The sequence below is a fragment of the Vespula pensylvanica genome, chromosome 12 (assembly GCF_014466175.1).
Source record: "Vespula pensylvanica isolate Volc-1 chromosome 12, ASM1446617v1, whole genome shotgun sequence".
Classification (NCBI taxonomy): domain Eukaryota; kingdom Metazoa; phylum Arthropoda; class Insecta; order Hymenoptera; family Vespidae; genus Vespula; species Vespula pensylvanica.
The window spans coordinates 2,102,525-2,121,164 of NC_057696.1; the positions used below are offsets into that span (position 1 = coordinate 2,102,525).

Genomic DNA, 18,640 nt, shown 5'->3' on the forward strand with positions numbered 1-18,640 from the left:
AAAAAAAAAAAAAAAGATAGCAATAATTCTTTTCTAATTCTCATTCGATCTCATTCAATCCTTATTCAGAACGAACGATCAAAGCGTATCAAATTGTATCCTAAACAAAGACCGGACTTATTATCAAGACATATTAATCTCGATTCAGCAAGTTTGCTTGTTCTTTTTTCTTTTTCACTTATCAATCGATTGGATATGAAATTGAATCGAGTCGAAGTATTAATTTTACTTTTATAGGATACGAGTGTTCCTTTCCATTTCAAAGTACTTCGGAGAAAGTGATAGAAAGAAAGAGAAACAAAGATAGATAGATAGATAGATAGATAGATAGATAGATAGATAGATAGATAGATAGAGAAAAAAAGAGAAAAAGAGAAAAAAGAGAGGGATGATATCGAGAGAAAAGAAGTCGGTAAAAAGGAAAACGGAAACGGAGGGTTGCCACTTGTTGCTAGAGAGCTTGTAGATTCTCAGTTCAAGGCGACGTAACACAAGCATTTATTTCGTTGTCTCTGACGACGACGACGACGACGACGACGACGACGACGTTGACGACGCTGACGACATCGTCTTTGACGTCTAGATACGCCCACCATCGACGTCGTCATATTTCGAGTATCATTGGTTAAACGTCGACATCTAATTTTACAAAGTTTTCAAAGGCGCTTTAAAGACTAAGAATATATATTTAAACTGTTAACTTTTAGAACTTAGATATGTACGTATATTACGTGGGATAAGTATATATACTATGGTATAGGTTTATTAATAAATCTGTGTTTAATACGTCATATATATATATATATATATATTTTTTTTTTTTAGATTAAAAATAGAAAAATATGATTGAGAGAAAAGTTTATGAAGAAAATCTATTAAGACGTAGGTACGACCGATATAATAATTATTATAAGAAATATTGAAAGAAATATTCGATCGTCTTTCAATGAAATTATCATGTCATGTTTTACAATCGACTTTAGAGATAAGTTATTAATCAATGAAATAAATGTAATATTAGTACGTACATATATATTTGTTAACGAACTAATCGAATAATCTGAAGAAGTATTTGAATAATTGAAAATTTGTAGAAACGAAAAGAGAGAAATATGATAAATCGATAGAATAATATAATACGATAAAACGTTAAGCAGATTGGAAAATATCGTCTGGTATAATTTTCAATATACAAATAAAAACGTTATCAACAATTGATATACGATATTTTATATATATACATATATATATATATATATATATATATATACGGATAACGTATTTTTCATCTAGTTTGCATTCGAGGGTTGCTTGAAAAGAACAGAACAATAAAGAGAAAAGAGGGAGAGGTCAGAAGGATATATGCTCGGCTGATTTTTAGGGTCTCTGGGAAAATGTTAAATCGAGAGATAGCCAATCGTGATTATTTTCGTTCGTGTTACGTATATATATATATATATATATATATAATACATATATATCTTACGTATATAAACGAATATGTACATTCGAATGAATAATAGCTTCGTTAATAAACGTTACTGAGAGATCATGTCGAGTTACTTTTTTTAGCGGAGAAGCGAAGAGAATCGAATTCGATTAAACGAGAAATCAAGAAGGACGGATAGACGGATAGATACAGAGAGATAGAGAGAAATAGAGAACATGTTAACAAAGCTCGTTAACGAGATAACGGCCTAAACTAGTGACATACATGTACACGCATACGCACTTAGAAATAAACCGTATTAAGGATATAACATGAACGGAAGGTACGTAATTGCTGGGTGTATGGTATAAGTTAAAAGGAAAGAAAAGTTTTCTGCCGAGTATGAAATAAAGAGAGAGAGAGAGAGAGAGAGAGAGAGAGAGAGATAACGATAGAATTTAAGAAACAATTTTTACAATATTGCAATACCGAAGACGTAATGTTTTCCATGTAACGACAAAGTACGATACACTTTTTCCTCGTTGCGGAACGACACTCGCAGATACAAGAAAGCAAACGCGGAAGCGTTGACCCTTTACGTGCATATAAGAGAAAGAGAGAGAGAGAGAGAGAGAGAGAGAGAGAGAGAGAGAGAGAGAGAGAGAGAGAGAGAAAGAAAGAAAGAAAGAGAGACCGGTTATGAAATTTGCGAGACGTTTCCTGTTTCTCGATTCTACCACATAACTTTTTTGAAAAAAGAAAGAAAAAGAAAAGCAACAATCTTTCGAGTTCGTCTTACGTTCGTTCGTACCTTTAATTAATATTATATATTCTTATTATTGATAAATAATTGACTTTTATTTCCTCTTTCTCTCTCTCTCTCTCTCTCTCTCTCTTTTTTCTTTTTTTTTAATTTCATTTCCTTTTTCTTCTTTTTTTATTCTTTTCGTCGGAAAATGTTATACTTTTTATTAACGAAAACTTTTTAGTATCTTGTTTTTTTATTAATTCTTTATCATTCCCGAAGATCGCCGAAGAAACAATACGAGATTAGAAACGAATTTTGATTTCGTTGTTTGTGAAGAACCAACGATGATGATTATTATACGATGATTCTCGTCTTTCATCATTTTATTTCTTCCTGTTCATCGAGAGAAGAAAATTCGTGAGAAAAGATCGCAAGCAAAGAGACCTCGTCTTTCGTGGGCGTTTCCCACTGTTTCTTAGTGGGCAATGAGATAAGACAAAAAAAGGAGTTTGCAATTCTCTCTTTCCTCTCTCTCTCTCTCTCTACATGTGTATATATATATATATATATATATATATATATATATATCTGTATCTCTTTCTGTCTCTTTCTTTCTGCTTGGTGTCTCCACGCGAATGCACCGTTACGTGACACTCGTTCTTATTATATATCTCACACGTTGAACGTTCTCAAACTGACTCGAGATAAATTTTATCATAAACGATAATAAAATATCTCCGTTGTTTCTCTTTTCTTTTCTCTTTTTTCTTCTTCTTCGTTCTTTTATTTATTCTTTTCTTTCCGTCATTGAACAAAAAATTAATAACGAAAGCGACAACAATTTGGAGTGAAATAAGAGAAACGCTTTGATCGAAATAAGGAAGAGAACGATGTTGCATGTTGCATGTTGCATGTTGCATGTTGCAAATGTTGCATCTTCTTTCTTTTTCTTTTTCGTTTGTTCCTTTTTTCTCTCTCTCTCTCTTTCTCTCTCTCTCTCTCTCTCTCTCTTTTCGCACAGCCGAAGACACAATTAAGAGAAACCGATAAAATTTTGCATCGTTTTATTTCCTTCTCTTTTCTTCTTCCCACTTTTTTTTATTTCTTCTTTTTTCTTTTTTCATTACCATTTCTCTCTCTCTCTCTCTCTCTCTCTCTTTTCGTCGGACAGACGAAGACGCATGGTTAAGAGAAACCAATAAAACGTTGCACCTTTTTTTTTCCTTCACCATCCCTTCTTTCGTCTTTTTCTTCTCTTCTTCCTTTTTTTTCTCCTTCTCCCTTCTCTCTCCATCCCCTTCTTTTCGTCGAACAGACAAACACATAGTCGAGAGAGAGAGAGAGAGAGAGAGAGAGAGAGAGAGAGAGAGAGAGAGAGAGAGAGAGAGAGAGAGAAACTCGTTTCATTCATTTATTAATTTATTTACTTATTTAATTTTCTTCTTTCTTCGTTTCCTTTTTTTAAATATCCCTTACCTCGTCAAACGAACAAGGATCTAACTCTAAGAGATATTAAATTTCCTCGGAGCTTTTTATATTATTATTTTTATTCTCTTACTGTCTAATAGGTATAAAAAATAAAAATAGAAGAGAAAAAGCTGATGTAAGTAAATCTTTTGAAAGTTAACACGCGATAATATTATATTGTTCTTTACTTCGGTTTCGGTTCAAAGAATCTCAACGAATGTCTTCGGGTCATGACCCACGTGCGTAATGATCCAAACGGTATCCTCTCTCTCTCTCTCTCTCTCTCTCTCTCTCTCTCTTTCTTACAATTAGAATGCACAACAGAGAGAAGATTACGACCTCCTTCGAGCAATGTTCATTTGGTCGAGGAAACCTTAAGAGGAACACAAGGGATCAGTTAGAAAGAGGAAGATGGGAAACGACACAGCGAATTTCTCAGAATAAATAAAAAAATTTTTTCTTTTTCTATCTTCCTCTCTCTTTCTCTCTCTCTCTCTCTCTCTCTATTTTTTTCCTTTTCTCTCTCTCTCTTTCTTTTTCTTTTTTTTCTTCCTTTGCAAACTTCGTTTGTCCCTTACTAAAAATACGTGTCACGATTCAGAAGCATGGCATTCGGTATGCATGTTGTACGTAAGAGAATTTCTTTCTCGCGTTAGAAGGATGTTTCCAAGAAGGCTTAGCAATATCTTTGTAAATAGAAGCAATCGGCAAGAATAACTCTAGCCGCTAGAATCCTTCTTATTTACTTTCTTTGATTTTTTATTTATTTATTCATTCATTCATTCATTCATTCATTCATTCATTCATTCATTTATTTATCTCTTTATTTAATTCTCTTTTTCAAGAAGGAATGCTTATTCTTGACCCTTTTCTCCTTTTTGAAGAAGAAAAAAGATTAATTCGAATCCCAAATTTAATTTTCAATCAACAGGTTGATCATCGATGCAATCGTTTACGTTTACATCGACATTACGTTCGTTTTTAAGAAATTTTTTAATCGATTTTTATTCATTGAAAATATAGAAGTACCTATCGAAATAACTTTTGTATTTACAGTTTTCTTTTTTTTTATTTATTAATCGCGATCTAATTTTATATTATACATTAATTGGATTTAATTTTGATTTGTCTTCCTTTTCTTTTTTTTTTTTTTTTGTTATAGTTGTATATTTATCTCTCTCTCTCTCTCTCTCTCTCTCTCTCTCTCTTTCTCTGCAAATTTTATTTTAAAAGAAGTAACTTTTCTTTTATAAAATAATATCTTCGTTATCTCATTATTTTTATACATATTAAAATTTTAGAAGAGCGCGTCTATCGCGATAAGAAGGTGTCTCGGATTCTATCGAACTCTTCTTGAAAAGGAGTCAAGTAACGAGCGAAGAACACGACGATAAGAGGACATTATCCATTTAAATGACTTCGTCCGTTCGTCTCGTCTTACGTTTACCTTGGTATATAACAGACGTAAGCTTGTTTATATGGTAATTAACGTCTATATAATAAGTACTCTCGATACTTACGAGCATTTCATTCCCTAAGTTACTTAAAATATAAATATCCAATCGTTTCCATAGAAATTATTTTTCATCACAAAATCACTTCTATATTATTTATTTTTTCCTTTCTTTTTTTTTTTTTTATTTATGTTTCCTTTATATTTTTCTACTTTAAACACACGTACAGGCGTGTATAAGTTAAGTGATCAAAATGATCGCTAAACACGCATTAAGAGTTTGAATAAAATTGTTAAGTCTAACGTAAGATCAAAGATCGAAGTTCAAGTAGGGTATGTAAGAAAAGAAAATATTTTTCTTTCTCTCTCTCTCTCTCTCTCTCTCTCTCTCTCTTTCTCTCTCGATAATCGTTGATAATATCATCGTCGATAATATCTTAAGATTTACAAGTCACATGATCGAACATTAGTAGAATTTCGTACCTTGTTAGAGGAAGAAAAAAAAAAAAAACAGAAAAAAAGATTAAAAAAAAAAAAGAAAAGAAAAGAAAAAGAAATGGTCAAAAAGAGTGTCCGAAAGGAAGCAACCGGTGTTCCTTTCTCGAAAGAACATTAAACCAAAGGAAGCAGATGGTCTTCGTAAAACTCGTAAAGACGAGTGGGAGTTGTTCGTTCGTTCGTTTTCTTTGTTCGTTCCAAGATATTCCATGCATGCAAGGAAGCAGGTAGAACTGAAGGATATTGCAAGAGCTTTTTTTTTTATAAAAAAAAAAAAAGACAGAGAGAGAGAGAGAGAGAGAGAGAGAGAGAGAGAGAGAGAGAGAGAGAGAGAGAGAGAGAGAGAGAGAGAGTGCACTTTGAGCATACACAAAGATTATACCTCGCTTTTCATTGGCTTTGAAGTGAAAGAGAGAGAGAGAGAGAGAAAGGAGGCTGATTTCGAGTAAAAGATCGAAGTTTATGTCCCCTTGGCAGCTGCCTGCCTACCGATCGTGACTAAAGAGTGAAGAAAAAAAAAAAAAAGGAAGAAAAAAAGAAAAGAAAAGGAAGAAGAGGAGGTGTATAAGAAATACAAATTTCCACACGAGAGAAAGTAGGAATGAAATCGAGAAAGTTTATCATAGATATCACGAACCAATTCTCTCCCATCGTTAAGTTTAGATCGGAAAGGTTGGAACTAATCGAGTCTTCGGTTGACCTAGATCGTCGATTCTATACACAGACACTACTATCTTTGAGAATCGAAGGTTATTAGTTTTATATTTCAAGAGGATCCAACAAATTTCCCTCTGTGTTAATTCATTTTCACGCTAGTTTTTTAATGAAACGTAAAAAAAAAAAGGAGAACAGAAGAGAGAGAAAGAAAGAGAGAGAGAGAGAGAGATCCTATCCGATACGAATAATTCGACTTTTAACAGGTTCACCTTTTAATTAAACTCTCTCTCTCTCTCTCTCTCTCTCTCTCTCTCTCTCTTTCTCTCTTTTTCTTTCTTTCTTTTTTTTCTCTCTCTCTCTCTTTCTCCGTTTTTTTTTTTCCTATTACAAATCCTTCCAATACGAAATTGCTCGTTAAACGAAGATATTTCTATCGAGTGATACAGATGACTCATCAAATCGAAAGAAAATTAGAATAAAAGAAAGAGAAAGTAGATATTAAATACTAGATTCATAAAGCTATCAAAATGATCATAAAGCTATCAATTTTTCAATATTGTTATAAAAATTTTTTTACTGAAAATTTCATAGCATACTTTTTCAAGATGTTTATAATTCTCTTTCTTTTCTTTTTTTTTTTTCTTTTTATACGTAATTTCATACGTGTCTGCGAGTATAAATATATACAAGGCAAAGAATTTATTCATTCGTACAATGCAATATGTATTTTCATACTTCTATTGTACGAATACTTAAATCTTCCATTGTATATACATATGTATATTCTATATTTTATATTTTATATTATATATATGTATATCGTATCACATCATATCATATCATATCACATTATATCATGTCACATCACATCACATCGTATCATATCATATCATATCATATCATGCCATATCATATATATGATCAATTCTATAAATTCCTTTCTTTTTTCTTTTGTTTGTTTTCAGCGATATATATATATATATATATATATATGTTTGTGTGTGTGTGTGTGTGTGTGGGATATATTTTATCTTGTTAACCGGGTAGATTTTCGTTTAGTAATAGTGGACGTATGAAATTGATTTCGATTAAAAATAAAATGGTACAGATTGAGACAGGAAACTCTGAATTAATCAATGAATCGTAAAATGATAAAATCGAGAAGTATTCTTCTTTTTTTTCTTTTTGTAATAATAGCGAAAATCATACTATGTCATTTCTATATGAATATATGATCTATATTTCATTTATAAATTTATAACGACAGAAATGAAATCTTCGCCATTTTTTCCTTTCAAGTTAATAGATTACTATATATACATACATATATATATATATATATATATATATAGATACTAAAATAATTGTCTTTTTGTCGTAAACATTGAAGTGTGAAATTGATTCGAATTAATAATAAAATAGTACAGACAGAGATAAAAAAAAATTCTGAATAAATCACTGAATCAAAAAGTAAAGAATCGGGATGTATAATTTGTTTTTTCTTTTTTCTTTTTTGATAACAACGAGAAATAAATACGTCTTTGTTCTTTTCCCTTTGTCCGTATGTGTGTGTGCGCGTTCGTGATTTATTTATACTTTTATTACGAGAGAAATGAAATCTACTGAATGATATGATATTCCTTTCGAATTAAAGGATTAATATAACGGAATAATTGTTAGAAACTGTTATATTATAGTGTTGAAAGTATGAATTTTAGTAACTGCAGTATTAATGAATTTTACCTGGACGAAATTGGCGAATAATTTCGAGAAGTTTGCTCACGTCCTTTGTATCGTAACGAACGATCTCTGGGATCTCTATGTAAGAACCCAAGTAACCGGAAACAACGTGCCTCACGAATTCCACTTCTCGTTTTACGCGTATTTTCTCATCGTCGTCGTCGTCGTCGTCGTCGTCTTCGTCGTCCTCATCGTCGTCGTCGTCGTTGTTGTCCGGCAAAGTCTCCCGTGGTAACGATTTCCGGAATCGGATTACCTTCTGCTCCTGAAACACGATAGATCTGAAAGGATACGAAAAAGCAATAGAAAAAAAATATAATACCTTCGAGAGTACCTTCGATTCGAGATCTCAAATTAAGATCTTATTGAAAATCAGATTAAAAGGAACAAAAAAGAAGAATTGAAAAAGAAAAATGGTAGAAAAAATGGAAACCAAGCGAGTCTTTGATAAATTCAAGGCCGTATTTAGCGATGCGTGAAACAGGAAAATGCATCTTTTGCGTCGTCGACAATAGAGAATGCTAATCGAACAAAAATTCTTTCTTGGTGTATCTTATCTCTTTTTTTCTCTCTCTCTCTCATTCTATCTTTTTTTTCTATTTTCTATTTTATTTTTCTTTTTTTTTTTTTTTTCGTTTTTCTAATGCATTGCGAATTTCGTCTTATGTAGCGCTAATAATCGGCGTACTAACGATTGATGCGACATTAGAGAGTAGAATTTAAAAAAAAATTGCAAATAAAAAAGAATAGGAATGAATAGAAATGATTAAAAAAAAAAAAAGACTGGAAAAAAGATATCCATCCCCAACGAAAACTATTTCCAAAGAAAAATTCTATGTTAATATATCATATCATATCGTATACACACACACATATATATATATCAAATAAATGATATATATATATATATATATATATAAAATAAAAAAAAAGATTAAAAGAAAGTAAATCCATCTTCATTCGAATGATCCGAAAATCTACGATATTTCGTAATCGATAGGAACTTTTTCAATTAAATCTGAACCCTTTCGCCATTACGTTCTTCCTTTTTTTCAATTTAATTAAAAAATATAGAAGTAAATGGAATGATGGAGGAAAAGAGGAGAGAAGGGGTAGGAAAGAAAAAAGAATTATAAAATTCGATTATGTAGTCGCAGCACGCGCAGGTTACAGTTGCTCTTAGGCTTTCGACTCTAAGAATATGTACATCGTGTTCGTCGAAATGAACGGACCGGATAATTCCTTTCACTTCTATCTTTCAGCTCGTTGGAAATAATATTTTACCTCGGATCTAACTATCACACACACGCACATATATATACACATAAATAAATAAACTATTTATATACATACAAAAAAAAAATAATATATATATAACTGTATTTTTTAAAAGTCCTATACGACGACATTTCGATGGAGTCAAAGGCGTTAGCGCGATAACGATAACATTCTTTTTGAATTTTTATAAAAGTGGAAAAAAGGATGGATGGATGGATGGATGGATAGATGAATGAATGAATGGATGGATGGATAGATAAATAGATAGATGGTTTTACTGAATAATTCAAACTAGTTGATTGCATATAAATTTCCGTATATGTATATATGCATATCTATATATGTATAAATATATACGTGTATGTAAGTCCATTCGATGACAATAAGAAAAGTATTGAAAGACCTTTACATACTTGCCGAACGAGTTAATTATCAACGAAATCAAATCTATAGCTCGGATAATAAGTTTTATAGCTGTTCACGGCCCACCCCACTTCCCAACCCCTCCTACCCCCTTCTCCCATCAAGGAAATATGTGGGTCGGGAGGCCGATGAAATATTGTTAGGTCATTGAAAAAAGAGAAACAGAGAGATAGAGATAAGGTCGATAATGCACGATCCTCGAGACTTGCCTTGTCTCTTCGTCAAGTATAATATAATATATGTATGTATGTACATGTGTATACGTGTGTGTGTATATATATATATATATATATATATATGTATATATCTATTATGTACGAATGTATGTATGTACGTAAGTATGTGATTTTGCACGTAACGCGTTAATCTGCATCTAGCTTTGCTGGTATTTCATCGTAGTCATCATCTTTCGTTATCGTCGAATCGATACGACCACAATGCATCCTGACGATAGTATTTTAACTTTAAAAAAGCATGGAGAAAATTATCGTGTAAGTTATATTTTATTAAAGATACATAGAGACTAGAGGAGATTAGTCGTGAAATATCGATAATTATTATCGACCATTATATCGCGATATATACATACGTATGTGTATGTAGAATATCGCATAGTTACATTTAGACAAAATTCTAATGGAATTTGTAAGAATAGGAAAATTACTGTATTTTAACTAACTGAGTTTAAGATCAAAGCTTTGTTTCTCTATAGTATTTATTATACCTTTTCGATATTTATTTTTATACGTATAGACAAACAGATAGATAGATAGATAGATAGATAGATAGATAGATAGATAGATAGACAAATAGATAGATAGATAGATAAACACAGAGAGAGAGAGAGAGAGAGAGAGAGAGAGAGAGCAAATATTTGATCTTTTTTCTCTTTTTTTTTATTCGTTTACTTTTTAGATATTAATAATTCACATAACGAAACAAATAGTATACGATTCTATTTCATTATTTTAGATATAAATTGGATAAATTGTTATTTGCAGATAAACATATATATATATATAATAACAATGTACTAATTTATGAATGAATAATAAAAATGTAGTATACAAATAAAATATAAATTTTTTTATAACATACACATACTGTTCTTAATAATTAATGATATATATATATATATATATATATATATGTATATACACACGCGATATAAATTTTAAATTCGTCAAGGATTCGTAATTTACAATTCGAGAAGTCATTTCATCAGTTTTATTGGAAAAGAGAGACTTTCGCGATTGGAACGAAAATTTGCGTGCCAATGAAAATTGAGTTGTCACATGCGGTAGATATATAGGTATCTATATACACACACACACATATATATATATACACATGTCGTGACAGAACGTGATCGTTCGACATGTTGAAACGACACGTTCGAGTTTTCGATTATCGGCCAACGGGATTTATTATATTTCAACATTATAAGCTATATAAATTAATAAATAACATATGTCATTAAAAGTAAAGCTATTATCATCATCATCATCATCATTATTATTATTATTATATTATTATTATTATATATAATATTTAATGTTTTATGTTTCCTGTTCAATGTTCAATGTTTAATGTTTAATTTACAATTAATAATTTAACGTAGATATATTAACATACAAAATCTGATGAAAAAATTCAAGGTTACAATTTGAAAAATTCGATAGGTTTAAGCGACGTTTAACATCTAGGAACTTTATAGTAGACGATTTTAATAGACGATTCATCTAATTACGTCAGTTGTGCTCTTTATTCAGTCAAGTTTATCTTTGTTTTATTACAGAAAAAAAAAAAGAAGAAGAAGAAGAAGAAGAAGAGGAAAAATATCTTCGGTGATATTCTGTAATTACTGATTTTAAAGAGATAAATTCGTACCCACCGGTACCACACGGTGAATGCAATAATGCATATTTTATTATTGAAGGGGTGTTGCAACGTTCGCGTGAAAATGTGCGAACGAATTATGGCAAGAGACTTGTCTCGCAGCTGTTACATCATTATAATATCAAGATCATACATGGCATTTATTCGTTCAAGGAGATTTTTATTTTTCTTTTTTTAATTTTTTTTTTTTTATTTTTTATTTTTTATTTTTTCCATTAGAAACTTACTTCCTGTAAAGTTTTGTAAATTATTTCAGATTTAATTGTAAAAGAAAAAAAAAAAAAAAAAAGAAAAAGAAAGAAATTAAACTTAATTATAAAAGGAAAAAAAGAAAAGGAAAGGAAATTGAGAGTTTTCAAATCTTTCCTTTTTTTTTTTTTTGGTTACTATGGTTCGATTAAAGAGTTAAACGTAGAATTTTTGAAATTCATTCGTATTTGCGTTATTCGAAATGCACAATTATCTCTTACGAACGATCGAAATGCATTCATATCTCGTATAAAACGATAGTATTAAAAAAACAAGTTGCGAAAATTGCAACGTATCTCTTATAACACGGTTTCCATATAATACGACTTAATAAACTTGAATAATTCTCATGTAGCACAATTACGCTTAACACAATTTCGATAGAACACGAAACGAATTAACCGTGTTGTAGGAGGATCGAATGTATTTTAATCGCGATTAAATATATAGAAAATATTTTTTAATTTCGTTCCAATTCATCGCTTAAAAAAGAAAACAAGAAACTTTGAATAATTGTAAGACTGTACCGATAAAATATTATATTTATTGAACGAAGTCCCTGAATCTTTTTATCAAATCTATTACGTACAATGACGAAGACGATCATTATTGTTATTATTACATTTTATTTTTATTTAATCAAGATGGTAAATATATAGATAAAAGATAACTCGGACGCGTACGAAAAAACAAACAAACAAAACAAAAAAAAAAAAAACAGAGAAAACAATAAATAAAAGAAGCAGAAACATGAAAATAAAACAAACAACAAACAAAGATGCACACGCTCGTTTATCTCGAAGTCACGATACGTTATTATGGAGACGAATTAAAAGGAAGCACATAATCGAGATTTTTTTTTTTTCCTTTTTTTTTTTTTCTTCTTCTTCTTTCGACGAATCTACTATTATCCTCGATACGAAAATAACATGCAGATACTTCTTCTTTTTTTTCCTCTCGCGACTAATGATATCGTAGGAAATTAAAAAAAAAAAAAAAAAAGAGAGAAAGAAAAAAAGAAGAAGAAGAAGGAGAAGAAACAGTTAGAAAGGAAAGAAAAATAGAAGAAAATAACACGAGTCTTTTTTCTCTTCGTCTTATCGCGAAAAAACAAACGATTATGCTCTATTTTTCCATCGCCGGTTATAGGACTGTGAATCTTTTGCCGTTATCGGACGGCCTTGAAATATCGTCCGAACGAAAGACCCTTTCAACGTGGTATCAAATTAATTTAATTAATTCATCAATAATATCACTCGAGAAACGAATAAATATTGGGTTATACGTTAATAATAAATAAATATGAAATTAATGAAAATAATGTGAATATTGCTTAGGAACAAGTCGAACGAAAAAGAATTTTAGTCTTCAGGTGTGCTTTTCTCTCGTAGTCGAGTCGAGCAATCGATATATCGATAAGGTACGTATATATAGATATATATATATATACATATATATATATATACATATACATATACATATACGTGTTCTTTCACCGCGACTGACGTGGCCACAAGTTTTTCCATGCGTCACGAGGCTCGCAACTCGATCTATCTCCGTCCTATCTCTTCGTTCATCTATCTATATATCTGTACACGTATATATATATGTATAAATGTGCAAATATATAAGTAGGTATGTGTGCATGTGAGTTAGTGAGAAAGAGAGAGAAAGAGAGAGAGAGAGAGTCGATAATAAACGCCTTTGGAAAAACATGTTTTTCCGTTCGACGGGAAAAATCGTAAAAATCTAAGGACAACGTGTGTTGTATATATGACGGACTTTAAAAAGAAAGGAAAGAAAAAAGGAAAAGAAAAAAGAAGAAAAATAAAAAAAATATAAAGGAAAAAAGGAAAAACGGAAGCCTTCGTCGCTTCGCTTCGCTTCGTTGATCGCTCCTTCTCAAAGCGATATTATCGCACCGTTTAATCGAATTTATCCGTTTCAAAGAGTTTCAAGTCGTCGGACGATTATTACTGCTGTGATTCGGTGTTACATATTTATCTAGTTAGACTGTTAGTTGGATATAATAAATGAATAAATATATAAATTAGTATATAAATGAAACGAGAGCTCGTTCGAAATATCTACGAAATAAAATGATGCGTGTTCTATATTAGATATAAAATATTCTTTTTCCTTTTTTTTTTCTTTTTTTTTTTTTTTTTTTTTGATTGATTGAATAACTAAATCGACAAAAAATTTTTCGAATTTTTACTATGTATGAGAATAAAAAAAATAGAAAAAAGAGAAAGAAAAAAGGAAAAGGTTGGAAATTCGAAATCGAATAACTTTCTATGTCGACGAAAAATTTTTCAAATTTTTACTATGTATGAAAACAAAAAAAAAAACAACAACAAAAAAATTAGAAATTTGAAATCGAATTACTTTCTAGATCGATAGAAAATTTTCTAAAATTTCGATAACTTGTGAAGATAGAAAAAAAAAAAAAAAATTAAAAACGATAAATCACGAACAAGCTTTTAGATCGAGGAAAAATTTCTGAAATTTTTAAGTAAAAAAAAAAAATTAATATACACCCACATGTATGCACTTTATAGTAGTTTCCATTTATGAAATATATACAATAATAAGCAACAATATTCTAATCACGATAAAAAATATAAAATGTAAAATAGTATATACACGATAGTATATATACACTATATTTCGTAGATCATAACGTTTTTTTAAGCAGTTATCTAAATTACTACAATTTTTGAAATATATTATTTATACGTTGAAATACAAAATACAAGATATCTGCATTTCATTTTTTTTTTTTTATTTATTATTTTCTTTTTCTTTTTTTTCCGTCATTCAGAGCGATTTAATAATACGTCCAAAGTTTTCTTACGACATCATATTTTTTTTTAAATATTCATATATATATATATATATATATATATACACATCTATATATAAATCTTTTTAAATAATAATGTCCATTACAATCTTTGTTCTATTTATATCGCTTACATTGCTCTCTCGAACGTAAGGTGACTCACAATAAGAAGCGAGAGAGCGGCGTCTTTTGTTGCCTTTCAATGAAGATATTATATCCTTTTACTTCTTGGATTACATCGTTTTCACGTTTCTGAATGTAAGAGAAAAAAGAAAAAAGAGAAAAAAAAAAACGAACGTGGTACAAAAATCATTATTATGTAAGTTTATAACAGTCGTTTCAACGAGAGTTTCTCTAAACCTAAGCCAGATTCGTTGTTGCACTTTAACCTTGCCTCCTCCTCACCTCCCACCGACTATCTTACTTTACCATATTGCTATTATTGTATACTCGAATATGCTTACTCGATAAAGGAAAATTATTCGACTACCACAACAATTTTCTTAGGATTAAACTATTCTCTATGGATAGAATTTTGTTATATCTTAATATAAGCTTAGAAATATGAATATGTATGTAATTTGGTATTTTTTTTTTTTTGTATTATAAATTAATATATCTAATCTTTATATATATATATAAATGTATATGTAGTAAATTTATATATACTATAATATATGTATTATTTTATTTATATTATAATACAATAGTACTATATTATAAATATATATTATATATATATATATAAATCAAATTTGTGATTAATAAAAGTTCAAGGTCGCGTCCTGATTTCTTTCGAACGTTATTTATAATATTTAATACGAGACTTGAAAACGATATTCTAAATGTTAGGATATACAAACTTTTGGTAATCGTTGAAAGTTTAAGGTCACGTCCTCTTTTATTTCGAACGTTATTTACATATAACATTTAGAACAACTTGCCGATGATATTCGTGTTTATTGGATATCATACAAAATGTCAGAATCACGAAGTTCTATTAATATCGATGGAACTTAATTTACAAAAGAAGAGAGAATTTAATTGGACATTTTTTACCATACGAATGGTACAAAAAAAAAAAGAATAATTACAAAAAAAAAAAAAAAAAACAGAAAAATTAAAAGGAACATCATTCGTTAACGTTATTAATATCATTAATCAAATTTGAAGAAAATCATCGTGGAAAAATCGTTGATAATGAACGAACATTTTTTTCTTTTCTTTTTTTTTTTTTTTGTTTTTTTTTTTCATCATTTTCTTTTAAAATTGTAGTGCAAAACGTATATACGTATCTCTATGCACGTATATGTACGTATGTACACAGTACATAGTACTTATACACAGATCGATTACAGCTTTTGTTATTTCGCGGAGCGATGATTCAAAGTTCCTTACAACGGAACGAGGGAAACTACTACGTGGGCAGAACGTACTAGTAGCTTTACATTGTCCATATCGGAGTCATGAAAGCACGCTAGCGGAAAGAGAACGATCGGATTAAATTTTTTATTCGTCACGAAGCAACTTCTTCAAATAATATCAAACTGACGATCTACGTTCAACTACTTTTTTTCTTTAATACGATAGGACTGTTCGATTTTATATATATATATATATAAAAATATATATATATATATATGTGCGTTCACGTTATATACCGATCTCAATTCTTCCTACGAACAATTTTCTTCGATCAAAATGACAGCGTATTTATAATCGAATCCCTTTCTTTACGATCGATATCGATATCGATATCGAGACGTTGTTTTTGAAAAATAAAAAGAAAAACGAGATCATAAGAAATCGTATAGAAAAAAATTTCTCTACTCTTCGAAGAAGAAACGAAAACAAAAAGGAAAATACAATCACTCGTAATAACCCTCCTCGAATTATTTTCGAATTTCGAAAAACTGTACCAATAATACTACTAATCACCGACAGACGTTCGTGCGTATACCTTCGATGATTTCGTAAAAAAAAAAAAAAAAAAAAAAAAAAAGAAAGAAAGAAAGAAAAACAAAGAAACAAAAAATGGAAAATAGGGAAAAGAGAAAAAAAAAAAAACAGAAAAAAAAATGGAGCGCTCGAATTTACTAATACAAACGATTTATTCGCTACCGAATCTATTTCAAATATTCGACTACATCACTATACATACATACATAAATACATATATATATATATATAATATATACGTATGTACATACGTATCTATGTATATTAATAATCGATAAATCGTATAGATCGAGCCGTGTTCGATATAACTGTTGAAAACATTGTATTAATGTATGTGTACCATAGGTATACAGAAAAGAATAAAAGAATCGGAGTGCAGTGCATGGCTTTGCGCGATTCTAACGCGCACGGTGCATTGATCAGTCGCACGAATCCCACCACTCCGAGTGGCCTCGTTCCCCTCCATACCCCCATACTTCGTCTACCCATCTACCAACACTACCACCACCACTATCACCACCACTACCACCACTACTACCACCACCACTATCACCACTATTACCACTACAAGAAACACTACCACTATCACTATCACTATCAGAGTACCACTACCAATACGATCACTACTACTATTGCCATCAGCACCTCCACCATCTTTCCAAGAGCCTCCTCCCTCGCGAGGTCAACGGCCAACGATTAATTTTCTCTCTTTCTCTCTCCTTTAACCTTGTCACTATATAACACCATCTCTCTCTCTCTCTCTCTCTCTCTCATGCTTCACACTATTCACGACAAAAGTAGATTCTAGTCTTCCTCTTCCCTTCTCTCTCTTTCTCTCTTTCTCGTTCTTTTTACGAAGAATTTTCCTTTTGATCGTCATCACGCGATCTACGACTGATTAGATTTAGATAGCCTCGTATTTAATTACTCTACTTTTTTTCTCTCTCTTTCCGTTTCTTTTTTTTTTCTTTTCTTTTCTTTTCTTTTCTTTTCTTTTCTTTTCTTTTTTTGTTTCATTTAAACGAGATTAATATAGGAAAGCGGAGATAAAAGAAAAGAGAGGAAAAAGTAAAGGGAATAATAAGAATGGAAAGAGAACAGTAGTAATAAGGAAAAAAGAAACATACACGCACATACATACAGAGAAAGAGAGAGAGAGAGAGAGAGAATATTGAGTGAGGTCTCGTTTTATATATGAATCTACATACGTACGTATTACATATCTAGAAATGCCACTATGTTGCGTTAGGTCATAGCTTTGTGGGGTTGGGAGAACTTATATATGTTCGCGAGTAAAGAGAGTCTCCCTACTTTTGTATGTTGATTTATGAGAATTCACCGGTTCGTATCCGGTGATTTTCGAAAGACAGTTGGAGGACAGGTAATAATCTTCTATACATTAGTTTCTCTCTCTCTCTCTCTCTCTTTCTCTCTTTATCTATCTATCTATCTATCTATCTATCTATCTCTGTTTCTCTTTCAATGTATTATCTCTTTTCCTTCCTTCCTTCCTTCCTTTTCTAAGTCCACCTCTAAACTCACCGTGACGATTAGAATTGCAATCGTGACGGTACGGCCAACACGCAAACGCGAGCAACTCGCTCGCATTGAGTCGCGATTTATGAGCTATCGTTTAAACTGGAAGTAATCTAACAGAGTTAACTCCCTGCAATTATCTTCGCCTTGAATAAGAGAGATAGATCCAAACGAGAATGATTTTCTTTCTTTTATTTATCTTTTTCTTTTTTCTCTTTTCTTTTCTTTCTTTTTTGTTTTTTCTTTTTTTTTGTTTTCCTCTTCTTCTTCTTCTTCTTGTTTTTGTTTCTAAGACATATACGCATTTATATCTATGGGACATTATTTTTACGGAGAGTTCTAACGTAGTTACGAGTTTCTTCGATTAGTCATTAATTTGAAGTAATGATTATAAAATGATCTATCATATATATATATATATATATATATATATATATATATATGTTAATTCTTTATTTT

At 30.5% G+C, this 18,640-nt stretch overlaps 1 protein-coding gene across 3 annotated transcripts in view; it reads right to left on the reverse strand.

The window, feature by feature from the left end:
- The window catches only part of LOC122633235 (inositol-pentakisphosphate 2-kinase), a 64,322-nt gene that overhangs the window by 12,028 nt on the left and 33,654 nt on the right, over positions 1–18,640 (reverse strand). For 2 of the 3 annotated variants that reach the window (XM_043820908.1, XM_043820907.1), the window contains exon 3: positions 7,996–8,257. In XM_043820908.1, the coding sequence (XP_043676843.1) occupies positions 7,996–8,257 (262 nt within the window). Of the gene's footprint in view, positions 1–7,995; positions 8,274–18,640 lie in introns of all 3 variants that reach the window. The other variant, XM_043820909.1, reaches the window with a different exon arrangement.